The sequence below is a fragment of the Eschscholzia californica genome, unplaced genomic scaffold (assembly GCF_041429995.1).
Source record: "Eschscholzia californica isolate CP2 unplaced genomic scaffold, dmEscCali1.0.p SCAF_5, whole genome shotgun sequence".
NCBI lineage: Eukaryota > Viridiplantae > Streptophyta > Magnoliopsida > Ranunculales > Papaveraceae > Eschscholzia > Eschscholzia californica.
Window position 1 is genome coordinate 53,345,450 of NW_028238472.1, and position 27,053 is coordinate 53,372,502.

General features: G+C 37.0%; 4 protein-coding genes and 1 long non-coding RNA gene across 7 annotated transcripts; 2 read left to right on the plus strand and 3 right to left on the minus strand.

Moving 5' to 3' along the window:
• The first annotated feature begins 68 nt into the window (after positions 1–68).
• Positions 69–5,546, plus strand: LOC147540636 (ubiquitin carboxyl-terminal hydrolase 6-like). The gene is made up of 18 exons (XM_086641676.1): positions 69–237; positions 1,147–1,292; positions 1,412–1,447; positions 1,560–1,667; positions 2,144–2,244; positions 2,335–2,455; positions 2,542–2,601; positions 2,690–2,757; positions 3,025–3,075; positions 3,256–3,364; positions 3,554–3,642; positions 3,794–3,863; positions 4,222–4,302; positions 4,511–4,561; positions 4,656–4,704; positions 4,893–5,012; positions 5,110–5,184; positions 5,281–5,546. The coding sequence occupies exons 1-18, from the start codon at positions 228–230 to the stop codon at positions 5,346–5,348; spliced, it is 1,413 nt and encodes a 470-aa protein (XP_086497802.1). The 5' UTR covers positions 69–227; the 3' UTR covers positions 5,349–5,546.
• Positions 5,547–6,072: 526 nt separating this feature from the next.
• LOC147540637 (DEAD-box ATP-dependent RNA helicase 15-like) lies at positions 6,073–10,691 on the minus strand. Of its 2 annotated transcripts, none has more exons than XM_086644475.1 (12): positions 10,549–10,691; positions 10,323–10,439; positions 10,073–10,173; positions 9,128–9,430; positions 8,792–9,023; positions 8,525–8,643; positions 7,928–7,984; positions 7,657–7,841; positions 7,283–7,427; positions 7,107–7,190; positions 6,816–6,879; positions 6,073–6,353 (listed from the first exon to the last, which is right to left on the minus strand). In XM_086644475.1, the coding sequence occupies exons 4-12, from the start codon at positions 9,263–9,265 to the stop codon at positions 6,343–6,345; spliced, it is 1,035 nt and encodes a 344-aa protein (XP_086500601.1). In that variant the 5' UTR covers positions 9,266–9,430; positions 10,073–10,173; positions 10,323–10,439; positions 10,549–10,691; the 3' UTR covers positions 6,073–6,342. The 2 variants fall into 2 exon arrangements, with proteins under 2 accessions (XP_086500601.1, XP_086500600.1); XM_086644474.1 differs by having other exon boundaries at positions 9,128–9,300; positions 10,549–10,653.
• Positions 10,692–12,952: 2,261 nt separating this feature from the next.
• Positions 12,953–15,479, minus strand: LOC147540638 (uncharacterized). Its single transcript, XM_086644476.1, has 3 exons — positions 15,203–15,479; positions 14,112–14,300; positions 12,953–13,335 (listed from the first exon to the last, which is right to left on the minus strand). The coding sequence occupies exons 1-3, from the start codon at positions 15,298–15,300 to the stop codon at positions 13,149–13,151; spliced, it is 474 nt and encodes a 157-aa protein (XP_086500602.1). The 5' UTR covers positions 15,301–15,479; the 3' UTR covers positions 12,953–13,148.
• A 1,652-nt stretch (positions 15,480–17,131) lies between these two features.
• LOC147540639 (uncharacterized) lies at positions 17,132–22,192 on the plus strand. Its single transcript, XR_015226302.1, has 3 exons — positions 17,132–20,772; positions 20,851–21,118; positions 21,153–22,192. It is a non-coding gene; the product is annotated as an uncharacterized LOC147540639 (long non-coding RNA).
• On the minus strand, positions 17,609–26,659 carry LOC147540640 (uncharacterized). Of its 2 annotated transcripts, none has more exons than XM_086644477.1 (6): positions 25,702–26,659; positions 24,814–25,121; positions 23,781–23,873; positions 23,594–23,665; positions 23,298–23,417; positions 17,609–18,938 (listed from the first exon to the last, which is right to left on the minus strand). In XM_086644477.1, the coding sequence occupies exons 1-6, from the start codon at positions 26,039–26,041 to the stop codon at positions 17,877–17,879; spliced, it is 1,995 nt and encodes a 664-aa protein (XP_086500603.1). In that variant the 5' UTR covers positions 26,042–26,659; the 3' UTR covers positions 17,609–17,876. The 2 variants fall into 2 exon arrangements, with proteins under 2 accessions (XP_086500603.1, XP_086500604.1); XM_086644478.1 differs by having other exon boundaries at positions 24,814–25,118; positions 25,702–26,366.
• Between the last annotated feature and the right edge of the window lie 394 nt (positions 26,660–27,053).

A 27,053-nucleotide genomic window follows, 5' to 3' on the forward strand; every position in this document is an offset into this window, starting at 1 on the left:
AGCCCAGAGAGGGCGCCTTTAGTTAAATTCGGCGCGTATAGAAATTCCCCGGAAAACGTTTAAAATTTGGAATCCGACTTGCTAAAATCTAAGGGTATATATCACGTCGGTGCTCACTTCTGCCCTCTTTTTCTCTCCCAGAAACTTCTTCCCCTATTTATATTCATCTCCCTCTCTCGCCATTAAAATCCCTCATTCTTTTTCTCTCTCTAGAATCATCAGCAAACATGCCTACAGGTTTAAATCCTTCAAACCCATTCTATTTTTTGATTCATAGATTATCTAATCGTATAAACTTTTGGGTTTGATTCTCACCAACCCTTTTTTCTGATTGAGTATTAGCTTCGTTTAATTACTGCAATTTTGGTGTTTTTGCTTATAGGTAGATAATGGGTAGGTTAAATTAGCTCTTACTTGTTTGATTTTACTTTCAAAAGATATAAAGGTTGTTCCTTTTTTTCCCTTTTCCTGTATAGAGTTGAAGTTAACTTCATCTACTTAGTTTTATGTGTGTGTGTGTGAACTATCCTCATTAAGTCATGATGGATTAAGGGTCATACAACAACAAGATGCGAAAATATTCTCACATGGGAGAAGGGTGATCTAGCAACCAATAATATAATGTCTAGGTCCTCTCCACTTATTGCCAATTGGTTTTAAGTTCGATGACCACAAACTTAAGACCAAGAGTTGGGTTACTTAATTTTTAGTTAGAAAGAAGGTTCTTGCTTGAATAGGTCTAGTAATATTGGCAAGCATGTCATGTGTAAGTAATGTCAGGTGTTTTTTGGTTATTAAGATCATATATTTTGTTCGGAAGCTCACTTCGATTGATTGGTAACATATTTGTATCTCCAGTAGAGAGACCAGAGTTCGATTCTTTTTGTATTGGAAGAAATTTCCTAGATTTAGGTGTATGATGTTGTATATGACATTAAAAAGCTCGAGGTTATGATATATAAACGAGTAGCCTCGTTTTAACTTGACAAAGAAAATCACCATGATTCATGAAGCTGCATATACGTCTATGGCTCATTAATATTTATATGTATCATTGCCCTATTGACTTGTTTGATTGTAGATGCTTATGTTGTCTTACCCATTCTAAAAATCACCTTGGTTGTGTCTGTCTCTTTCGTTTTTCAGTGAGTGTAAAATGGCAAAAGGAGTTGTTTAAAGCAGTTGAAATTGACACAAGTTTGCCCCCTTTAGTATTTAAATCTCAGTTGTATGATCTAACTGGAGTGCCTCCTGAAAGGCAGAAGATTATGGTTAAAGGTGGCTTACTGAAGGTAACAAGAGAGTTCTTTGCGCTATCAGGCATTTAGTAATGAAAACTTTTGTTGTTTAGAGCTGGTTGTCACATCACTCGGTTTCATTTACTTTATTTCTCATGAACTTCATTATGCAGGATGATGCCGATTGGTCGACTTTAGGAGTAAAAGAGGTACTTTCTGGTCTGGATGAAACTTTCTAAACCTTATTTTGGTATTTCCCTGATTGTGTATTTCTTAGTGCAACGTTGCAAACTAAGGCTTAAAATTCTTGGGTTACACCAGGGTCAAAAGCTGATGATGATGGGAACTGCGGATGAAATCGTGAAAGCTCCGGAAAAAGGCCCAGTTTTTATGGAAGATCTTCCAGAAGAGGAACTAGCTGTTACTGTGGTGGGGTTTCCTGATCTTATTTCACCATTAAGATTTGGGACTATGTTTGATTTTCTAATTGTGCATTTTTTGGTAGTTCAATCTTCTATATCACCTTTGTGTTGTTAGCTGTAACCGCAATTCTAGTTGTTGTCTAAAGTAGTTACTTCGTCGTTTCTATTTCCTCTCATCTTGCTGGATTAGTTAAATTCTTATCAATCTTTGTTATCCCATATTCCCATCTTGAAGAGGAAATTTTATTCGATGCCCGAGGATTGATGGTAAAATTTGTTTTATTTGGAGTTTCTACATAGTTACCAGTTACAAGCACTTCCATAGCTACTGAAAGCTTCTTTGCTTTGTTTCTTTCCTACAGCCATATTATTTGAGAACTTCCAGTACAACTCCAACGAAGTTTAGTTGCGTACTGTTCAGAGTTGATTGTCACTTTGTTAGTCTGTTACTGCTTTTCACTCTATACTTGCTAATTTTTGCAGGATCACTCCGCTGGTCTGGTTAATCTGGGAAATACATGCTATATGAATTCTACTATACAATGCTTGCATTCAGTGCCCGAACTGAAATCTGCTCTGCTTAAGTGAGTTCCTTTTGCTTGAGCACTGTAATAGTCTCTTCGTGGATTTTTCGTGCATGGTGCTTAACTTCAAGATTTTATTTCTTAAATTAGTTATCCTGGAAAGAGTGATGAGCTGGATCAGTCTTCGCATCGCCTGACAGTCGCCACACGAGAGCTATTTGGCGAGCTTGATCGAAATGTCAATGCTGTTTCCCCAATGGAGTTTTGGATGGTTAGTTCTATTTGCTTTAAATAATTTATTCATCTTCACGAGCGAAGCTTTACAAGTAATTGTAATTCTTTATTTGATTCTGGCAGGTATTACGTAACAAGTATCCACAATTTGCCCAGCTGCATCATGGTGTCTACATGCAACAGGTAATCTATTTTGGGCCCCTACAAAAGAGAAGTACCACCCACTACATAATTGATTGAACTCATCTGGTTTCTGTTGGAATGATTATAGGATGCGGAAGAATGTTGGACCCAACTTTTATACACGCTATCTCAGTCTCTTAAGGCACCAAATTCCAAGTATGTTATATGCTTGCATGTTATTTTTACGAACGTTCAATATCGTTCAATATTCCTTTGATTAGTACTATCATTACGAAATCCTCTTATGAGGTTTGAGAAGTGGAAAATTTGCATCGTTTTACAGTTTTTACTTTAAGTATAGGTGTATAACTAAATTTGTTGTAAGTTCGGTTCACCAATAATGATTGTTTTGCTGTGATCTCTATATGATGTTTTCTTGTCTAGTTATGAACTCATTTGGGTATTGTCATTTCTCATTTGCAGAAAGAATCCTGAAGCCATGAAAGAACTTTTTGGAATTGATCTTAGCAGCAGGTATTGCACTTGTTTCATGATCTGTTAGTCATCTTATGAGGAGCATAAGTTTTGTAGTTTGATGGCTAATGTTCATAGAACCAACACACACACACACACACACACACATATATATATATATATATATATATATCTTTCCACATTCTCAAGGTCAAACGACACTCATAAATTTGGCTACAGGATACATTGTTCAGAAAGTGGCGAAGAAAGCTCAGAGACGGAGTCGGTTTACTCACTCAAATGCCATATTTCACATGAGGTGAACCATTTGCATGAGGGATTAAAGCATGTAAGTGTTCTTGTAAGACCAAATCCTGTCTAATTGAGAAGTCATTTATCCTTCCCAAAAAACTAGTTATTTTCATTAATAATTTTGGTATGTCGGTTTCATTTCGATAAGCTGTAGTTGTCGTGTATATTGTCACTCTTGATGCTATTAATTTAGTGACTATTTGGTTTAATGATTTAAATTATGCAGGCACTGAAGTCGGAGTTAGAAAAAGTGTCTCCTTCCTTGGGACGAAGTGCAATTTACTTGAAAGAATCGCGCATTAATGATCTGCCAAGGCAAGAACATGGCCTTTCTTAGAGTATCATTGTTTAATTCATACAACCCGTTAAATATGTCGAACTGGTCCAACTTTTCGTATACTGTCGAAAGAACCACTGTAACTTCTGATGTGATAAGCTGTTACAATGATGCTTCCTGTTTTTCCAGGTATTTGACGATTCAGTTTGTTCGCTTTTTCTGGAAGAGGGAGTCCAACCAGAAAGCAAAGATTTTGCGGGTAATTTGAGTATTTATCTGCTTGTGATCTTGTTAGAACTTTGTAATTGGCTGATGTTAGTTTTGTCCACGGCTGGTCTTAAGCTGAAGCGTAATTGCTTCAAGAGGTCATTCCTTCTTTACCAACTATTCATTGCCCGATTTCTAGTTATTTTGCCTCACGTTGCTTGTCCGAGGCCTTGAAATGCCAAGACTTTTATGCTTTTCCGTGACAGCCAAAATGCATAGTTCCTTGTTAGATTTAAACTCTTGGGGTCTGGGTTATACCGTGACTTGTATCTTATTTCAGAAAGTAGATTTATACATAGGCATGAATGAAATTTAAGTTTCAAAGTATCTTAAATGTCTTTTTCTCGCAGAAAGTGGACTACCCGTTAGTGTTGGATATTTATGATCTATGCTCAGATGAACTTCGTAAAAAATTGGAAGGTCCTCGTAAGGTATTGAAAACATCTGAATTTTGGGTATCACCCTCTTTATGTTTTCAATATTTAGCTACCATTTATACTTCCCCTGCTCCTTCTCTTGCATGAACGTTTACCATTTTGCCCACAGAGGATATATATATATACACGTTTCTTTACCTATTTTGATTTCCACTCGGCTGTTCATTGGCACGATCATGTCTTTTCTCTTTACTTTTAACAGCTTCTAAGAGACGAAGAAGGAAAGAAATTCGGTTTGAAAACTGGCAAAGAGGTAGAAGCTCTATATCCCTTGTATTGTGAAAAGTTCATGTGAAAATACGACAAGAATCCAAGTTTTCAACTTAAATAACATTGTGTCTCTTCAGGGATCATCAAGTGGGAATGCAGAAACATCTACACCGAAAACTCAGGAAGGTAAATAACAAAAATCACATAAACCTCCTGCTGTTTGCTTGATCGAATTTTCATGTTTCTCGGTTTTCCTTTCCCACACCGATGATGTGGATGAAGTTTAGTTTGTTACTCGTTACGTCATTCATCTTCTACTAACAATATAGTGGCCTCAGTACTAGTATTGACTTAAGATGACGGCGATGTCGCAGGTGTTAAGTCCGACAATCAGGGAGAATTGACCGGCATCTATGACTTAGTAGCCGTCTTAACACACAAGGGAAGAAGTGCCGACTCCGGCCATTATGTAGCCTGGGTAAAACAAGAAAGTGGTGAGTTCCTCTTCACCTCTATGGCTCTATGAACCGTTCTTTATTCCTCAAACGAATACGGGTAGACAATAAACGAATGCCTTGTTTACGTCAACAGGAAAATGGATTCAATATGACGACGATAATCCTATTCCGCAACGTGAGGAAGACATCACAAAACTTTCTGGCGGAGGTGAGCACTCACTCATGCTAAACTCCTATCAGTTCCCGGACACCCTAACCTTAGTTTCTGTTGCATGAACACTGAAGTGTTTCTGTCGTTTTGCAGGTGATTGGCATATGGCGTATATTTGTATGTATAAGGCTCGTGTTGCTCCTACTCAGTCTAGCAGCTAATTCGTAAGTAGGAGAACGTCAACGACAACCTATCAATGATTTGGAAGGAGTTAATTAATTTAGGCTGAAGTTAGTTCATATACAATCGGTGAAAATTGTGTGAAAGTAACTTTAAGTAACATGTTGCTACCATAACAAATCTGCAACTTTTGGCCATGTTGGATAGTTTTTTTGGTTTCAAAACTATTTTATATTCAATGGTGTGGCGATCTTTTCTTTGTTCTCTTTTACGATTCAAAAGAGATACTAAGCATTTTGGGGACCCTGTGTAGTGTACGCGGGCTACTGAAGCCTCCGTTCCATTCATTTTCACTCTTATAGAGTGTTCGGTTGAAAGGCCCTGGTAATGTTTGTGCAAGTACTCGGACCACACCACAATCGGTGACGGAAAGCCGAACACTTGAAAACCAATACGCCCTGCCGCCATCCGTTTTCTTTTGTTTCACTAATTTTCACCCCCGCTCTTTCTCTACTCTCTTTCTCTATTTCTCTACTCTTGGCCAGTAACTTGCCATTTTCAACTGCCTTAATTTCTTCGTCAGAACTGAAAAAAAATAGTCCGCCATACTTTTTCTTCATAGAAAGATAACGAGATGGCAACGCACACGCTATAAAATGCTTTGTCGCCAAGCATCAGTGGTTGCCATATTCATCCTAATACCTCATAGTTAAAGTATCACCAGAATATGACAGTCAAAGGGACGATCCAAGAAAATGAACATGCTTTATGAGAAAATTGCAGTAGTTCTATTCAAACAAAACCTTGACTAATATTACTTTAAAATAAATCTACCATGGTGAATAGTTTACAAAATAGTAGCAAGTACCAAAGATTAGCAGCTAGATTTAGGAAAAGTTAAACAGTAATAATAGCAGCAGATTTAATCCCAATTCGAACAGTTTTATCTCGAGGTCTTCTACTTGGATCTTTCAAACTCAAACACACATCTTTGCACCATGCAAGTTTCCATCTCTCACTGTCAGAATGCTTGTTTCAGGATGGCACTGTCACATGAAGGATATATATGTTAGTGTTGAATTTAAACCTTATACGTATTAAGCAGACAACCTCATCTTATTATTTTCATCATCAAATATCCAAAAAAAACTTATATCCCAATTGTCATAGAAGATGACATTCAACCATGGATGTGTTGGAGAACGCATTGTACATGGTCGATCTTTTCGGAAAGATACAATGTGAACTATTCTATTCCGATTATCACCACTTTCAAGGAACCGATCCCTTGTTGGGTCGTATACGACGTATAGTGTACGTACACTACCATGGTCAACTCTAGTCCTCTGATGGCCCACCCAATAATTGGAGTATATAGTATTTAGCAGCTTGGAGCTCAGACAATGACAATAAAAATTTCCACAATTGTTGATGATTTGAGATTTTTAGCTAGCTGAGTACTAGTTAACAGAAAGTTGGAATGCAGTAGAAGAAATCAGAAAACTTACTGTATGTGGAAGTATCAATTTGCTCCGGAAGTTCCTTTATGTCTACCTCAAACCTCTCTTGAACCTACACATAAAGCAACGGGAACAATCGTCATCAGACCAGATGAAAACATTCAGAAGAACATGAACATAGAACATTACTATGCATTCAGGAACATTCAGGTAAGTCACTCCAGATACCAAAAGGTCCGAGACCTAGATATTTCAGCAGAATGTAATTGGGACAACAGGTATTTCGTGCATAATTAAGCCCTACAGTAAATCCAGTTTGACGAAGAGAACTAAGCTAACCTGATTAAGAACATCTGAGTCGGATGCAGATGAAACAAATGTAATTGCAAGCCCTTTGGTACCAAATCGACCAGCTCTGCCAACCTGCAAAACCAATGTTGTAGTATTTAAATGGAGTGGACCAGCAGAAGAGCATAAATGACATCGGGAGGGATAGAAAAATGCTGATTACGGACCCTGTGCAAGTAAGTATCAGCGGAATCAGGCATGTCGTAATTTATAACGATATTGACTCGTTCGATGTCTATTCCCCTGCCGACCAAATCAGTTGCCACAAGAATCCTTTTGTGTCCCTCCTTGAAGCCTTTGTACCTTGTCAACCTAGAAAGACAAATAAATCAGCAAATCAGGACTTTAAAATCTTTATTAACAATCCACACCTCTAAAATCAATTTTTAATAGGAAACATGATCAAATCTGCACTGTAAGAAACAAGGTTCAGCATATAGCCATAACAAGTCTACAAGGCATTTGCACCATCCGATCTACGGAGTAAAGCAATGAGACTTAAAACTAAAGCAGAGAGGTTATCAGCGAAGATGATTCAAACCTTTCTTCCTGAGACATTCCGGAGTGGATACAAATTGACGGGAAGTTGCATTCTACAAGTAACTTGTTAAGTTCTGCTGCTCTGCTCACGCTTTTGACGAAGATTACAACTTGATTGAAGTCCAACGCATCCAGTAGATCATTCAACTTTCTGTTTTTCTCCAACTCGGTCAGTTTTATGTAATGCTGCCAATTGTAGAAAGATAAATGTTAACAAGATAAAAATTTACAAATATGAAGTTCCAATAATCAAGGCAAAAGGCAAGTTGTACCTGCACGAGACCGTGTAGGGTCAACTTCGCCTCATCGTCAACATAAATTTCCATTGGCTGTAAGGGAAAATGTCAGATTAAAGCAGATTAGGGTCTTTTCTCCAAGATTACAGAATGGTGAACCAAGAGACGAGTACCAACTCCACGAGCTAGATTCAGCAGATCCCCCACTCAAAAATATACATCAGCTAACGAATATATTACCAAATAACTACATTCAGCTCTGTCTCACGCCTCACCAAGCCAAACTCAACTACAATTTATGTAATACGCACAATTGGGTAGTGGGTACATTTAAAACAGGGGGCAACATAAGCATCCATATCCCGAAGTGCTCTATCCAAATGAAATCACGGGTCCAAGCGCTAAGCTACAGGGATCAGGCCTAGCTCCACATATCTGGCTGAACAAACTAAGTCCCTTTAAAATGTCAATATCACGAGAGCTTCCTGAAGCTAGATCGAATGAAGTGCACGGTGAGGATTGCACTGATGCCAACTTTGAAGCCTTAAGATACTTTACTATTAACCTCTTACAAAAAATCCACTCTTAAAAGAAAACTTCTAAATTCAAGGTATGCTGGCCACAGGAAATTACATCTTGCATAAATTTCTTGCAAACAGGACGGATCTCCTTGCTGAGTGTCGCTGAGAACATCATGACTTGCTTATCATGTGGAGTCATCTTAAAAATCTCCTGGACATCTTTTCGCATGTCTACACAATTCACATAAAAGTGAGAATCTATCCTTTTAGAAACATAAGATATAATCTGGATGAGAGCATAAATATTTAAGTAAACTGAGTTTTGATCAAGTACTGCTAGTCAAGACTCAAATTCTTGACTTCACGCAAAGAATCATACCAAGCGACTCGAGCATTTTGTCACATTCATCAAGGATAAAATGCCTGACATTCTTCAATGCCAGGTCCTTGTCTCTGGCTAACGCTAGAATTCTTCCCGGTGTTCCCACAACAACATGAGGGCACTCATTTTTCAGCAAGTCCTTGTGAGTTTTGATGTTGACACCACCATAGAACACAGCAACCTTAATGTCCGGCAAGTACGTACTAAAACGTTCAAACTCATGGCAGATCTACAAGCCAACCCCAAATAAACAAAACAAATAAGAAACAATTGTTCAGCTGAAAAGATATAGAACCATGACTTTGTTTACAATATTAAGGAATGAGCCCAGACCTGGTAGGCCAACTCTCGAGTGTGACATAAAATCAAAGCAGCAACTTGACCTGCAGCAGGCTCAATTTGTTGCAGTGTAGAGAGCACAAAAACAGCAGTTTTTCCCATCCCAGATTTTGCTTGACAAATGACATCCATGCCGAGGATAGCTTGAGGAATGCACTCGTGTTGAACTGGTGGAGAACCAAAGAAATCGGATTGGAAGAACACCAGTGAGAAATAAATGACCTCCCAGATCTCTAATTGAAATATTAATCAACAAGTATTTGTCTCCAAAACCAGGAGTGCAGAGTAATGTATTACCTGCAAATCAAGCGACACAAATTTTATAACTCAGAACATGATTCCCCTGATAGTAAATAGAACAAACTTCTAATTAAAACACCAAACTAAAGTAACAGCGTGAGAATTCCATGAACTAGCTACTAGTACTACGACCCAAATCATTTAATACCCAGGCAAGTGACCTGCCTCCACACTATGATCATTCAGTCATAATCAGCTCTCATCCCTCATGGGTCAAACCCCCTTCAATATTGGCAAATAGAAACTACAAATGGAGATACCAGTGACAAGGAAGCCACACTATGATCGTTCATAGGTCATAATCAGTGCTCGGGGTTCATAGATCATAATCAGTGATCGGGGTTCGTAAGTCATAATCAGTGCTCGGGGTACATAGGTCATAATCAGTGCTCCTCATTCACAGGTCATAATCAGCGTTCCTTGTTCATAGCTCATAATCGGCGTTCCTCGTTCATAGCTCATAATCGGCGTTCCTCGTTTATAGGTCATAATAAGCGCTACTCGTTCATGGGTCTGTTCGGTACTGACGCTTAATTTATATGATTCTAATCCTTCTAACCAGATATACAATTCCTACGAACTAGCAGTAAAAAGGAGATCTCAATAAGTTTAACTTTTAACTCAAGTAAAAGAACTTGCCTTCAGAAGGATGCTCAAACCCTGAATCCACAATTGCCCTAAGAAGCTCCGGCTTTAAAAGAAAATCTCTGAATCCAGAACTATGAATCCCAACATACCCCCTTCAAAAAACACAACCATTTTGAATTTTTAGCAAAACCCTTTTTCGATTAAACAATCTATAATCAAAATCTAACAAGAAAACTACACTAAACAGTACAAACGTTCAAACTTTGACAGATCAAAGGGGAGATTTCAAAATAAAGCTTACTTTTTGGCAACTTCGCCGGTGGTTTTAACACCATTAGTCTCGGGAACTTTCTCTTCATCCTCTTCGTAATCAAGAAGCTCTTCCTCGTAAGCATCGTTGTCTCTTGTTTCTCCCATCCTTTGAAAATCCGATCAATCGAACAAATTTCAAGGGTTTGTTCTTCATGGAGTTGAAGATCATAAGAGAATTATTAAGTAAAATGATAAATCTAAAGTTGAAAACTCACCCTTGAATTCTTCGAAAGTCTGCAAGAAAACGAAAGGAAAACCCTAAAAAGGACTGGAGCTAGGGTTTCTGAAACGAAATCGCTCGAGAGAGAGAAAATGATCTTATCCGAGGGGTTAATATAGGGATTTAAAGATAGTTTCCAGCTAAGAGCACCCAGAAGAAGTCTCATTTGACCCCCCCAAACGTCTATTGGCACCCAGGAATAAAGCACATGGATTGACCCGTCCAAAAACTTAAAGCAAGACACGGAACTCTGACCTCTCGGTTCAGATGAATATGGGGCTCGAATTTGTCAATTAGGTTAAGAGTTGAAATAAAAATTAACTCAAAAGTTTTTTCGGGAACATAGTCATATAGTTCTCTATTTTCGATACTGAATCATAGAAACAGACGAACATGCTGAAAAAGTCGTTAGAGTGGTATATCTATATTGTTGGATGTCAATAGGATTGTTGTTTCTTTTCTTTTTTTCCTTAAAATAGTATCACACGTATATAATCTTATATTTTTATTTCATACTTCATTCTCCGCTACTTCAACACACTTGGTAAGGCGAAAAAGTTGTGAAAATTGATCATCAAATTATTGGTCTATTGATTGATTTAAAGTTGCATATTTGACGGCTGAAGAAAACGATCCACTTGAGTTTGTTAAACAAGTTCCCAACAATATCATATATTCTTTTCGAAGCAGTAAGATTGCAACTCCAATATCTACAAACCAAATACATACACACATTGAATGTGATTGGAACAGGGCTTCCGAGACACCCGTGCAGCCGTGCTTAAGACATTGATTCTTGCAAATTCTCGAAGGGCGGTTCTAAAGGCACCACGCTAAACAGCTGTTAGCCGCCGGGCTCTATTAGCACCTGGCCCAACAGCTACTTTCTATGTTAGCACCCAAATCATCTGTAGGCACCGATGCAAGTGAAATTAGGGTGAAATTAACCCTATCACCTCCATCCCTCTCTCACGAAACCGAACCAGAGTTTTCCTCTCTCTCTCTAGCTTCGTTTTTATGTTTTCATATGCTCTTGATGTTTCTTATTGTTTCGATTGTTCGATCAAATGACTGATTTATTCCTGGTGATATTCATCGTTTACTGTTTTTTCTAAACGAATCAAATGCTTACGGTGAACTAGTTGTATTTGTAATTGATTCGTTTGATTTGATTTTCTTCTGGATCTTATCTTCTTTCCTTCAGATGCTAATGTTGTTTCTCTCTCTCTCTCTCTCTCTCAAATTATTAGTATTCTCATTAAGAATCGATTGTTTATGGTGATTAGTTTGTACAAGAAATGAATTGATTCGATAGATTTAGTCTATTTTTTTTTTGAGATCTAATCTTGTTTTAGTTAGATGTTAATGGTGTTGCTTATTAGTTTCTCTATATAGAGGAAGAGATCGGAGTTGCTTTTAGTTTATGTTTTGATTTTTCAGATATCTATTCAACTTCAGATTTGTTGAAGATAAACGATTCACCAGTAAGAAATTCGCAAGAAACCTACATGATGGAAATTCGCAAGAAATTCGCAAGAAACCAGCATGACATGAATTCAATTGTTTTCTGTTGGATGAATAAACAAAAAGTTGGATTTGATTTTATGATAACTTGCAGTCATCTAGGGTTTTGTTTTGGAAGAAGAAGACGGAAGAAGCAAACAAAGGTGGACGTCACCCACATAAAAAATCGGTGCTTATAGAGATTTAGGGTCAATGGTCATTGACCCAAGTCAATAAAAGTTTTGGATGCTAACAGCCTTTTGGCTCGGTGCCTTTAGAAGCACCCATTCTCGAAATAAAGAGAAAAACTAGGAGGAACTAAAGAGAACCTTGTTAATGCTCTTACTTGATGCGGCATAGCGCATTTATAAAATATACCATGGTGGGTTTGGCCTGAGTAAGATGGGTAGGCTAGGCCGCCTAGAGCTTCACACCCAAGAGCAAACCCCTACGGCTCGTAGTTGCTAGACACATGTAGTCACCCAACCACAACAAGCTCCACAAACCCTCACGATGTCTGCCTGTTTGCAGTGGTGTTGCTGGTATTGATGTGGCGGTGGTTCGCTGTCAGGACATGGTGGTTTCCACGTGGTGGTGGTGTTGGTAATGGGGTGGTGGTTCCGGTGGAACACCTAGGGTTTGGTATCTACTAATGGACAACATATTTGATCATGACAGTCTGCAACACAGTTCAGGCTGGCAAAAAAATGCAGCTTCAAATTTATTAATTGAAACCTAAGGTCAGAGTTCCGATGAACCCTTTATCGATTATCAAATTATGCATGTATACCCAAAAATCAACACTAAAAACCAATATAGTTTATAATCAGCCAATATGGGATGGGTTTGATTAATTAGATAAGATTAAATGCCAAATTATAATAAAAAGAGAAGCGAACGATGAAATTCTGCGAATTTATTACGGATCGTCAAATTCGCCCTGCTGTCTGATATTCTAAAGAAGAAAACTTAACAGGTAAACCAAAAATTTTGCTAGTAAAATCAGGCCGATAACAAAAATAACATGGTCAATAGGTTTTTATCGAAGAAATTTGACCAGGTATTTGATATTTGAAGTGATTGGGACGCTCCTTAGACATAGTAACCAGTGAATGTAAATCCTCTTCCTACAATCTCTCCAGCACAGAACCAGCAGAAACACTCGAGCCCGAAAAGAGCAGCAATACCAGCATCTTCGACCTTCAGCTCCTGCCTGTTCTTCCATAGCTGTTTAGTGATATCAAGTTCCTTTTTTAGTGACTCGTATCGGCCTGGAATGCTGTCGACAATAACCTATTAGTTTTATTACACGTAAGGTATACCAGTACATGTTACATTCAAAAAATTATGAAATAAGGTCAAATGTAAAAATAGCAAACCAGATCGTATATGATAGTGTGAAGTATGAAAGATATGGATTCAAGTTCAAGCACATATATAGAGTTTGAAGAGCACAATTTAACAGCATGACTTATTTCAGTACAAACCCGACAGACAGCCTAAAAAAGTCCCGGATGTTCTACTATAAAGATGTAGAAATACGCGCAAACACACACATAAGTAACCAAGTTCTAATTGAAAATGTTGCATCAAGTATTTAGACGTGAAAAAATAAAAGAGATTCTACAAAATAAGATAGCATACCCTAGCACTATAGAATACCAAACTGAGCAACAAATATGTATTGGATAAGAGGGTGAGCGGCAGCTTGCATTTGCAAAAGCATCAACTTATGGAAAAGCATGTGAACATCTGCACTTAGCATGGCTACGCCTAAATCAAGAAACTTAAGGTCAAATGCCTTATGAGCTATTGTATAACCTTGAAACAATGTTGACCCATTGAAAAAAACCAAAAGAAAGCGACCTTGAAACAAACGGGGCACCACTATTTCCATTCAACAATTAAGGTAGACCAACCAAAGAATTCTAGTTATTCAGAAAGTAATCTGCCATTTGCTTCTAAAGAATTCTAAATCTACATACTTCATTATATGTTTGTGCTAAGGCCACCTCGAGATAGAAAGTTTTTGATGAATAAAAACGAGTAACTAACCTTGCAAGCCTGGTCGCGAACAATTGTTTCGACAATTCATTGCATTTTTCAACTGTAGCAGGTTCCTGGATATACTGTTTGTTTTGTTCTAATAACTGCTTGTAGTATGCAGATCCATGTTTAGTCACAAATTTTGAGGCTTGACATGCCTTAGATTGCAATTGAACTAACTTCGATGCCATTAAATCCCTACATTAACAAAACTTCAAACATCAATTTATCATCTCACACTTCTAAAGTAATGTAACAAAAGAGAACGAAAACTGACTAAAAAATCATTTCTTGGATCAATTAGACATGAACAAATGTCATGAATTTCCTCCCGGTAAACTTTTGCTTCGATTCCTTATGGAATGGTCATCATTTTAAACACCAAAATTATTTCCCAAAACCATGTATGTCTATATAGTATATACATATGCCAAACATAAATACCCATGTTTTAAGATTCGGTAGAAACGTCTCAAGACGGGCATTAAGGCGACTCAATGTGTTACTGCGTTTACGCCTCTACAGAGAATAACATAACGTTAAAGCATTGAATATTATAATAAGTTAACTTTTTATATATAAAATGTGGTATCATTTAATCTTCTGTAAGGCGGCACTTTGCTATTCCGGGGAAATCTATACTATGACTTTGAAAAATTAACCACAAAATCGAAACAAAAAGCAGACAGAAAATTAGAAATGTAGAAGCAACAAACATACAAAACATCCATATTCCTAAACCCAAAACCAGTTAAGATTAAGAAATTACTAACAAACAAACAAAGATTTCAAATAATGAACATAGAACCCTAAATCAGAATACCTATTTTGCTTCCAATCTAGAAATTACCCCCAAAATTGAAATTAAAAACAGATAAAAATTTAGAAATTTACAAGAACCACACACACAATACATACATAATCATCATAGACAAAACCCTAGAAATCACCTTGTATGTATACACACAATCATAGATTTCTAACAAACAAAACTAAGATGTCAAATGATTAACATTAAACCTAGATCTAATGATTAACAAATTCAATAACACTATCTAAACAACAATAAATAAGACTGAGAAAGCTGAGATTTTTAATACCTTTCCGTATAAATTAGGGTTTTTTTGGAGGAACGGGGGAGTGATGACGATCGTTGAGAATTCCGACTGTGGATGTCTTTACTCTTCGTGAGCTTCATTTATACACCCATTGCACTTCTTTTTAAAAGGGTAGTTTTGTCAAATCCACCGAAAGCAGTCGGGTCATAATACCGTAAGTGACCCGACCCAAGTTGACTAAGTATGGTTCGAGCCACTTCGAAGCAGTACCCGTTTTTCTTCTCTTGCAAAAGATCATCGGTGGACAATTTCCTGGCAGTGACAACTACAAATGAAAAATTCTTCCCTCTCAACTAGGGGTGGGATTTTGGCACGAAAACCCGAAATCCGCCCACGACCGTCTGAGTCCGAAAGGTCCGTTACCGTCCGATGTCCGAGCGTGTCCGTATCCGTCCGACCGAAAGAACTTAAGCGAACGGACGCGGACATAGGTCCTTGTCCGGTGATCCGACCGAGTCCGCCCGCTTATATAGTCCGCACGACCGAACTCGTCTGTTTATCAGACCCTTTATACCCTTCCGCCTATATGATTGGTTTTAAGCCTTTAGATTTGTAAAGTTAATTACAACCATGAGAGTTCAAGAGTAAAAATATCTCACCAGTAACCCTAGAATCCTCAATACATCGATCCTAATCCATGAGAAATCTCAATGATTATCTTTTAGTTTTGTATTCATTTACTTTTTCGAATTTGAAGGTGGGAGTTTAGAAAGTTGTATTTAGCTACGAAACAATTTTAATTTCGAATAAAAAATTCTTTATTTGTTCATTAGTGACTGGTGTCTGCCCGACCGATACCCGGTTTGCCCGACTATCAAAACGGTCACGGACGGGCACTTTGTTGGAGAAAAATCTGAAATGTCCGCCCGTTTTGTCCGGATGTGGACACTTAAGACTTGTACCCGTTCCGCCCGGACCGATTGAGTTAGTGTCCGTTTCCCGCCCGTCCGGACCGATTCCCACCCCTACTCTCAACTCTCTTTTTCGTTTTTTTCGACGAAAGGGAGGAACCAGCTTGCGGGAGCTTCCAGACGAGCAGACCTTAAAAGATGTAGACTTTTTTTGTTGAAGGAAAAAAGATGTAGACTTAATTCCGTGGTTTTCACAATTTTGAAATACATTTCCACAAGTAACATTTTTTTTTTGTAAATAGTGCCACCGCATTTAGTACGATAACCTTTGGAAACAATGGCTCCTTCTAACATGTTGTAGTCACATTTTCTACTTTTTACGGACCAAAGTTTAGCTTCTCTCAGTGGTTGATTACGCCAACTTCATAAAAATATTATCAAGAGCTCTACCAATATATGACCTATATGTGAATTTCTTTTTTTTTTTTTTTTCCGGTGAGAATACCTACGTGTGGATGAAAGTAAGTTATAAATTATTTCTTTTCTAGAAATAATATCACATTGTTCCTTTAACAAAAAAAATTTATCACATATCTTATCTGCACAATCCTTTCTTTTTACCTCACTAGTGATGTTGTTAATACTTCAACAAAAAAAAAATAGTGATGTTGTTAATAAAAGAGGGACAAATAAATGGGTAAATAAACTCATTCACTATCAAATTCTAGCATGGATTATAAGGTCGTTTTCAAATCAATGGTGGTGGTATATGTGTTTTTCTTGAGAAATCAAAATCACAATGGAATAAAAGGGAGTAGGATCTTGCCATAGGAGGAGGATATGGAACTTGAGAATAACCTCAATATGCTTAGGAAACCCCCAATTAAGACTACTAAGGGCTTAATTTTCATTTGCTATTTATTTTTGGCTTTTTATCATCATAAATATTTCAAAATTTTCATATAGAAGTTGTGAGAGATAATATTGTACTTTCAACAAAAAAAAAGAGATAATATTGTAAGTTCAGACAGAAATAGGCGACATATTTGATTGTATCCTCCAAACAACCCGCATTAGATCACCCAGTGATTTTTCTTATACATAACATTGATGACACATTGAGATATTTGATTTAAAATATATGCAAATGGCACCAACTTTGCCCCAAGAGTTTCTAACTGGACAAGATATTTGATTTAAAATATAAGAGCCCAACCATTTTTGAAGTCTTATTTGATCAGGTTACCACAAAGGAGTTTCTAGTAAGTAATTTCACAGCATCTCAGATTTGGGTTGAAGGTGGTTCGACAGATAATACTAGTACCATACAAGCTGGATGTGCTGTAAGTAATTTCCACCGAGCCCTCATGTGATTTATCATCGATTTACTTTCTCTTTACTTGCGAAAAGGATGTATTAGTTGGCTAAGAATTTTAATCGAACAGTCTATGGCTAATACACCATATAAAATGCTCATGTGAGATCTTTATGTATAAAAATTTGACTTGTAGCATCGTCTAGCATTACTCAAACCAAATAGCCAAATCAGTAACCAAAATTAATCATAGATGACCAATATCCCTAAACTCAAACTTCTAACCATAAACCAAATAGTCAAAATCACAAATGAAATTATCTATAAATGAACAATATCCCTAAACCCAAACTACTCACCATAAACCAAATAGTCAAAATCATTAATGAAAATTATCTTTAGATGAACAATATCCCTAAACCCAAACTACAAACACTAAAATCGTATCGTAAAAAGGCATGGAAGTTACTTACTTGAGGGAACCCTAAATTCAAGTCTGAGGTGAAGCCTTTGAAACTCCTGCAGTTGCGGGTGGAACGGTTTGAGCAGAGCCAGCAGATTCATATCCACCACTGTTCTCACTAGAATATATTGGTGGCGCCTGTGAGTAACCATGTGGTTGTGCCCCGTAACCTGACTGTGGAGCCACCGGTGGCGCACCATAATATCCTTCCTGAGTAGTTGGAGGCTGAGAACCAGGGTATGCAGTCGGACCAGACGAGGGCTGAGCATAGGAACCTCCTTGGCCACTCGTAGGTGGTTGCACCTGTCCGTAACCTGCTGTACTTGGTGGTGGTTTCTCACCCTGAGGTGGCCCGTATCCAGGTTGTGGATATCCAGTTTGGGCAGGTGGCTGACTGCCATAACTTTGCTGTGAAGTGGGGGGAACACCATAACCTGTCTGAGAAGGATAACTTGGGGTCGTGCCAGTGGCTGGTTGGCTAGTATAACCTTGTTGGGCTCCAGCTGGAGGAGTTGCTCCGTAAGCAGGAGGTGCTCCATCTTGGCCCGTGGATCCGTAAGTGGGTGCAGAATTATACCCTTGGCTCTGATCATATCCGGGTTGTTGACCGTATCCAGGTTGAGATGGTGGTGCATGATAACCACCACCACTGTAGTCTTCCTGTTGGTACCCTTGTTGCCCAGCTGGTGGTTGCCCATAACCTGAATCCCCGTAAGACACCTGCTGCTGACCATAAGTAGTAGCCTGTGGCTGCCCATAGTTATAACCCGAGTTATCTGCGGGAGTTGAAGAACCTCCATGAGATGATTGTTGAGGTTGTTGATTGTAATAGTCGTATCCTCCACCTTGACTGGCTTGCTGGCCCGGTTGGCCAGAACTTTGGTCCCATCCGGCTTGTTGAGGTGGATACCCGGAATAAGGCGACTGAGAATACGGAGGTGCCCCAGGATAAGACCCAGGTTGCATGTACCCGTACCCAGGTTGCTGCATATTAGACTGACCAGGAGGGGCCCAATTTGTTGGAGGCCGGGGAGGACGATAACCTTGCTGTGAATACCCTCCACCCATTGAAGAATTCCTAGTGCGGTTCTGCAAAGAATGGTTTAGATTTATCAGTATAGATAACTTTGTCGCAACTCTGATTTAAGTACCATAAAATACAAACATCATCAACTTTAAATCTAATCGAAATCATTAACAAAGCAGAAGATACGAAACATAAAGATTACGAAACTACGAATTTATGATAATAAGTGTGACAAACGAGGAACTTCTACAGTATATCTTTGTATTTAGATGAGTAAAAACAACAACATACCGAACTGGAGTGAACTATTTGAATTACGCCAGCAGATGAAGCTCACCCGTTTCCTAGTAGAAGCGAATGGGTACAACAGAATAGTAGCAAGAGCTATCCAGCAATTTATAGAAACAAATCCAGAGAGTTTCATAGAGGCAAAGGTGTTTACAATGTATCACATTATATTATATCTTCAGTTATTTATTCTCAGATCAGAAATAATACTATTTATGAGCATGATTGTGTTTGTTTTGTTTTTCTCGTTGTCTGAAACTGACCCATCGCCAGATCAGGAGCGTGATAAGTTACTTCACATTATTTCATACAACAGAATCTTAATTTTTTAACTTCTTTTGTCTGACTCAAATGGACATAGCAAGTCAGCCCTTCAGACGAGTCAGGCGTCACGAGCTAGACAAAACATTCAGAAATCTGGCTCTACTCAATTAGGTTCTTGAGTCAGATTTCATAGGTCTAACTTGGAAAAGAGTAAACATCAACTATGACTTAGTACCAAAAGTAACTTCGAGAAGAATACGAGCAAAATATTTCATCAAGGAGTAGTAATACACTATTACTAACTTGAAAGTTCCTAATAGTAAATAATTAGTTCAAATGACAGTTCCAGAATGAGAGAAGAATACGAGCAAAATATGTCATGTGATATGCGTAATATGTGCTAAATTTGTGGTCATCCAACTCAAAACCAATTGACAATGAGTGGAGAGGACCCAAACATTATATTCTTGGTTGCTAGATACCCCTTCTCCCATGTGGGACTAGTCTCACGGTATGAACAGATAGAACTTCAATATGCACTACAAAAGATTACCAGGAAAAATACGCCATAAAGAGTGCGGAACTACAAATTAACAGATGTCACATTCCTAACAAATGTAAAGTTTGAGTACATTGTATTATTGTAACTTGCAAGCCATAAATTGAACTTTTTAGTCAAGACAAAAAGGCATTAAAGCAAAATTGGCATCGACCCCATTACAAAGATAAACATGAAAATTACAAATAGACATTTAGTTCTCCAAATCAACAATTTGGTGAACCAAAAACTAGAAAAAGAGGGAAGTCAAGTCAGTCAACAATTTCAATTCTACAATTCTGAGCCAAACTTGGTCTCTAGTTGGATCAAATTTGAGCCAATTTTGACCCAAATAGGAATTAGTGTATAAAAACTCTCTTGAAGTAATTTTTTTGAAGCTCAGGTAATAAGTGATTGGAAATGATAAGTTAAATATTATTCATGAATATGACAAATAGATTTAAGATCTTGCGACTCGTAGGAGTAGAAAATACAAACTTATATGTTTGTGATTGATCATACTGGATTTAATCATAAGAATGTGCCTTTAAGTTTTTCATTTTGTTTGCCACTTTAGGCACTAATATACAAACACTTCGATTCACTTCTCCATCAGTGTAGGATTCAAGATTTACTACTAGGGGGCCTAAATTAAGACAGGAGACTAAAATTTTGAAGGAATTTGAAATCCTCCGAAAGTAGCTCAAAGTAAAAAACTACATTTACCTAGTAACTAGTATTCATTCAAAATCACTGAAAGAGAATCACTGAAAGAGATTACCTGAGCTCTCTAGACATTTTTCAAAGTATTAGAGCTACATTCACTTTTAAAACAATACATAAAATCTATGACTAGTGTTGAAAAAATGTCATAATAATCCCAGCCAACCATACATTTAAGATAATTTTGTTTCATATAATCAATAATAATAATAATATATTGAACAAATGTGAGAAAACATGACATAGATGGATGGGTTATACCAGAAATTAAAGACAGTAACGACAGAGAAGAATCATTTGGATTCAAATTAAATTGCTAAAATAACATATCAATCGTTTTTGTGATGAAGAAAAACAGGAAAGTAACTGATGACCAAGACATAAGCGAGATCTATCATTAATGATAAGAGAATCAACCTGATGAATAGCGTAAAATAAAATGGAGAAAGGAAGAGGTACTTAGACTTTTATGTTTAAATTATGTAATTCGAAAACCCAAATTTTGAATAAAAAGAAATTTAAAATATAAATGACGGTAGGCAAGCCATGGAACCCATATCAACTGTGATTAGCACCATTACCAGACTACCTTAATCTCTTTTAACGCTATAATTCTCATAAATCGTATCATTTGAACTTTATTAACAATGCATTTATTTCATGAAAAAGGGCCAGTTTTCAATTAAAATATAAACAAACTTGATAAAGAAAACCTTTGATCATGATATTATGAAATTTCCCTTCCTAATACTCCTATACTTTTGGGCCAATAGGAAGAATTAGATTATTGCTTTATCATTTAGAGGTTTGACACTGAACAGGGAAACATTATTCGCCACCATGGAACTGAATTGAATATATACATAGATCTGTACCACTTATAATTACACTTATTTATAATGAACATGATATATTTTTTTTCTTGTAAAAAGAACTTATTGTTAGTCCTTTGTATTTATGTCAGGGGTATTTCAGACTTTTCACAAACCTTTTATTACGTTCTCTTTGTATTATCCATTATACATGTAACTTTTTTTTGCTTAGTGAATAATAAAATAAGCTTTGACACCATGATAGATTTCTGTATTAAGCTCTTAATTTGCTCATGTGAAAAAACTATAGAAGAAAACTTCATAAATCTGAGTTTAGAAAAGAGTGATGAAAGAAAACTAATTTTGCGAAACTACATTGCCCTTCACATTTCAAGTATTGCCTTATCATTGAATTTACGGGAGTAATTGGAATAATAACAATGTAAGGACAATGGACTCCTACATAGTTAAGTTCACTCTCACTATCTCCGGAGTAAACTCTATATATAGAGTTCTCTAATAAAGTTGAGTCACATTAATAAATTAAGCTTTTAGTACAACAATTCCATCATGGTATCAGAGCTCTTTTTATTAATCACACAAGAGAAAATTAGTTACAAGGTACCAAAGATATACAAATAATAAAATGTGTAGTAAAAGACTGAAATGCCCTACCATAATATAAAAGACTCCAACAGTTATCCTTACCATAAAACAAACCAATCAGAACGAGGAAACAGAGAAAGAGAAGAGGACCTTTAATCTCCCTCTTCTTTTCTCTTTCCCTTTTCTTCTGATATCAATAGCTTTTCTCTCCTTTTTTGTTCTTTCTCTAACTGCTATTCTGGCTTTCCCTATGTCTCTTTAGTTTACACTCTCTCATTTCTTTCTTTCTTTCTCTCCATGGTCGTCTCTTTCTCTCCCATATTAATAGCTCTTTTATCTTTACTCTGTTCTCTTAGGGTCCTTCTACCATGTGCCCTAACGGCACATGATAAGCATTTAATTTTTTGCATAGGTAATGTTGTAAATAAACATAGCTTCTAATGAGAATATTACGTTACCAATACAAAAACTTAAATGTTTAACGTGTGCCCTTAGGACACATGATAGAAGGACCCATTCTCTTATGTTTTGCAATAAGTACAAATACAAATCATGTATTCTATAATAAATTAAAAACATTAGCATAGTACTCGTCGAGTTATTCGTCTGGCTCGGAGCCACATATTAGCCATGGCAATTTAATTACAACAAAAACAATCTCCTTGTTGTCGTCAAGAGGAATAGAACTACTATAATGTTACAATACATTAGTGAGGGTAGTAAAAAAACATAACCATATAACTGCCAGAAAAGATAGAGTATGTCTCTCAGTGAACCACTAATTTTTTTTGGAAATTAGTGATGTTGTCAACACATAAGTAGATTTAAATAGAAAATACCAAAATAATAACCTAAGTAGATAGTCCATGAAATATTTGAATGCATTTACCGTTTATCCTATAGATGCCAATAACGAGTTGTAATTAAATTTCTAAGTTCTAACTGTAAACGAGGACTGGTATTATGGAACTTTACTGGATATACTGCCATTTTATACTTAGATAGACCGTGAAAATTTTAGTGCGTCAACATGTGCCCTATCTGATAAAATAATTAATAATAAATACTTCCTAGAGATACATATTGGAAAAGTAGATTAATCAAGATATAAAACAGAGGGAAACTACCATATCTCAGAACAAATATAATGCTTCTATATAAATATATGAGACATAGGACCCAAAACATACCTCACTCAGGACGATTTCATTGACCAATTGTTTTGCAGCATCAATCTGTTCCTCAGTACCATCAATATAAACAGTCCTTTCTGTCGATGTATCACCAGGAGGCAAGTGTAGAGGTATCAGCTGGTACAAAATGAAGCACAAAATGTCAAAAGTGAAACAAAAATGCTGAATCTCAAGGACCAGAAAAACATAATAACAAGAAAGATAACTTAAGTCATCAATTAGCCAACAATCTGATGTAACCTAAATCTTTCAATTACTTCACAAGATTAATAAAGTTAGATACAATTTCATACCTGAATTCGAGCTCCTGAATTTGCTTGCATATTTTTTATGGTCTCACCTCCTTTGCCGATGATCAAACCAACCTGAAAACACAACATTTATATCGATTGTAAGAGAAAAATTGAGTGCCTCTTCTTGAAAGAACTATATAGTTTATCCTTGTCATGACCAGTGAGTAGAAAACGCGCTCCGACTTGCCTTGTTGTTGGGAACTTTCATAGAGAACTGATCTGCCCCCGTTTGTCCTCCAGTGAACCTTCGTGAAACTACACCAGAACCCCCTGCTTCTGCCTGCATGGTTGATTAAACACGCGCAAAGAAAATGAAGACATACATGTAAAAAAACAAGAACATTACGTTGTAAGACATTTCACTCCTTCTAGAACACAAAATGCGTATTTTAGCTTCATGAATAGCTTACATTTGGTCAATTTATAATTTGAAAGGCAGAAAATTTAAGGCTTCAAAAACTACGTACATGGTTCATCCAAATTATAACTAGAAAGCGGATGGCTTTGGTATGTTGTGCTAATATGCTGCAATGATACATATGTGGTGCACTAGTTGTATACCTCTCCAGTATTATATTTTAGATTTGGACTATTTACAAGAGAATATATATATATATGATGCATATACAATAAATACTCTTATTCGCCAGTAATCCATCTTCATATACGTAAAACCGTAGCTAATCTTATACATAAAAAGGGTTAGTTGAGGTTGAATATCACATTCAACCTATACTCCTAACAAGACAAAAATCCGGACAATGGTCCGCAAGGGGTGTTAAAATCTGGTAACAATGAATTCAGCCGATACTCCTTATGAGACATTGATTTGTATTTGTACAAAAATTAGGCAGCCAGATACAACGGAAAGAATTAGAGCATACAATCTTCTTTCTCTTTCGTGTGGATATTGTACCTATAACTTAACTTTTTGCAAAAGGGTTTGCTGAATTAAGACCACTGGCTGTGAAGGATGAAGAATAATTCATAAAAAGAACCGTACGTCATCATTCGACTAACAAGTAATACTACATTTAACTCCCACTTCTCTTGTTTTCCAAAAGCTTAAACAACTATCGTAACTATTTTTAAATAATAACAAAATCGGAATTCGGGGGGGCGAGCTCCTACGATAGTTTGATATTAAAACTTATACTAGGAAATATGACAGGAATTAATTAATTAATGAAAGTAAATGTTTGATCGAATTTATATACTACCTCGGAGAGAACTTCACTGATCAACTGCTCTGCCTTGCTCATCTGCTCAGAAGTACCCACGAGTTCAACCTGCCTAGTTTGGGAATGTGGGTCAGCATCCATATCCCTAGTTACTTGAATCTTAGCTCCAGATTGAAGCTGAAGATACTTAATCGTCTCTCCACCTTTACCAATAATAACACCAACCCTTCCACTGGGGATATCAATCTTTTTGCTTGAACTCTGATACCCATAAGCCACAGGTATGGATGATGGAGAATTCCCTCGTTGAGAATTAGAAAAACCAGATGGTTTCTGCACAAGATCTGCTGTCAAAGAAGATATAAAATTTCAGAATTAGCTAAGGTGGTGAGTTGTTCTCATCATCTGAATCTGCCTTGTCTGACTCGAATACAGCCAAAAACAGTCCAAATCAGATTAGCCAGACCTCTAAGTTAGACAAATATACACAATCTGAGATCTGACTCAAATCATCATTTCAGATGAGTCAGACACCAAGATCAAGTGTCATGACATTTTTAAAATCTGACTAGTCTGAGTACAATAGTCCAATACTCCAATAGATAAAATACCAGGCCAAATCAACCAACCATTAAGATGAATCAGGCATAGTCAGTCACAGAAAAACTAACAATTTAAAATCTCATTCGAGTCAACTCAGACTTTGAATCAGATTTTTTATCTGACTTACAAAAAAATCAAATACTACCTAAATGTCCATTTAACAAAAAAAAAATCAACCATAAGAAACCCTAGAAATTTTAGCTTTCATCAATTAGATCAATTCCAAAGCAGATAAACAAGTAAGAACAACACAACAAGAACCCTAAATCAACCCTAAGAATCGAATCAACTCGGCTAAAGAGAGAGACAGAGAGGGAATCTAACCAGGTATAGTAGAAGAGAAACCCTTGTTGTCATTAGGATCATCAATAGGAGTTCCATTTTCATTACGAGGACGTTTAGCTTCAGCACTACTAAAGAGACGAGCAGCAATCTCTTGAGCTCGTTGTTTAGCTAGTTGGATCTCATCGGCCGGCGGCGGAACGTTGTTGTACGAAGGAGGAGGAGCGTTGGTCGAATCAGGAGGCGATACAGAATTGATTATCGGAGCAGAGAAACCAGTAGGACGACGAGGACCAGATGAAGGTGGAGTTACTACTGATGTTTGATCATCGTATTTCCTCTTATTATCTGTTCGTGAAGTGAATTGTGCCTCTTCTGCCATTGAAGTAGCAGGAAAGTGGTGAGGTAGAGGGAGAAAGTAGATAGGGAGAGGGAAAAGAAACCCTAGAATGTTTTTTGGCGGGTTTTATAGTAGTAGCCGGGGACACCCAAATATTTTTTTTCTAACGGTCTATGGTTAGTCAATCGTTAGTCTATTAGGTCGTGTATAAACGGACAAGCGTTGGTTGGAATATGTGAAGGAAAGCCCTGATTAGGTCGGGGTAGACAGACAAGGTTTAGAGCGAAAATAGTAGACGAACAAGGTTTGGATAAACTCAACCTATTTCTCTCTTTTAGGTTCTGGTCTTCGACACCCAAATGTCAACTTTAGATTAGGCTGAAGTTAACCAATATATTGTCGTCGAGTATCCAGTATTGTGGGGAATGTTGTTCGAAAATTCGTTACCCATTCGTAAACGTCGAATTAAACTCAACCTGCAGTTCTTCTCTCTTGGAGTTAAGATTTATTCATTGAATTCATCGATCATTTGTATTGTACTAAGGATTTCGCTATACTTCATGCTTAAATTTTGAATTGTTAAGAGTTGAATGTCGTTTTAACAGGTAAGAGGAAAAATAACTGATGTAGAATTTCTTTTTGTCAAAACACGATGTGTATATTAATCGAAGAAAACGGTAATAATAGTTAAAACAATGTTCGTTTCGAAATATTTTAATTTTGCATTAAATTTGTGACATATGTGCTCATTTGAAGCAAGTCTTAATGGTAACAACAATAGAGGGAGGAGGATCGAAGAGGTCCCAGATATCTCTTGTGACGATTATGTTTATGTGGATGGTATTATTTATTGGATGGGTACTTACAGTAATAAGCGATTCGGGGAGCCTGTATACATAGTGGCATTTGACGTAGGAAGGGAGAAGTTCAGGACAATCACTGTCCCTGATTTTTTCTCTGATAACTACCATGGAAGTGATCTCGAAACAGAATGCAACCCCCTTGACAGTCCATCATATCTCACTGATGATGCTGAGCGTTTTAGTTTATTAGA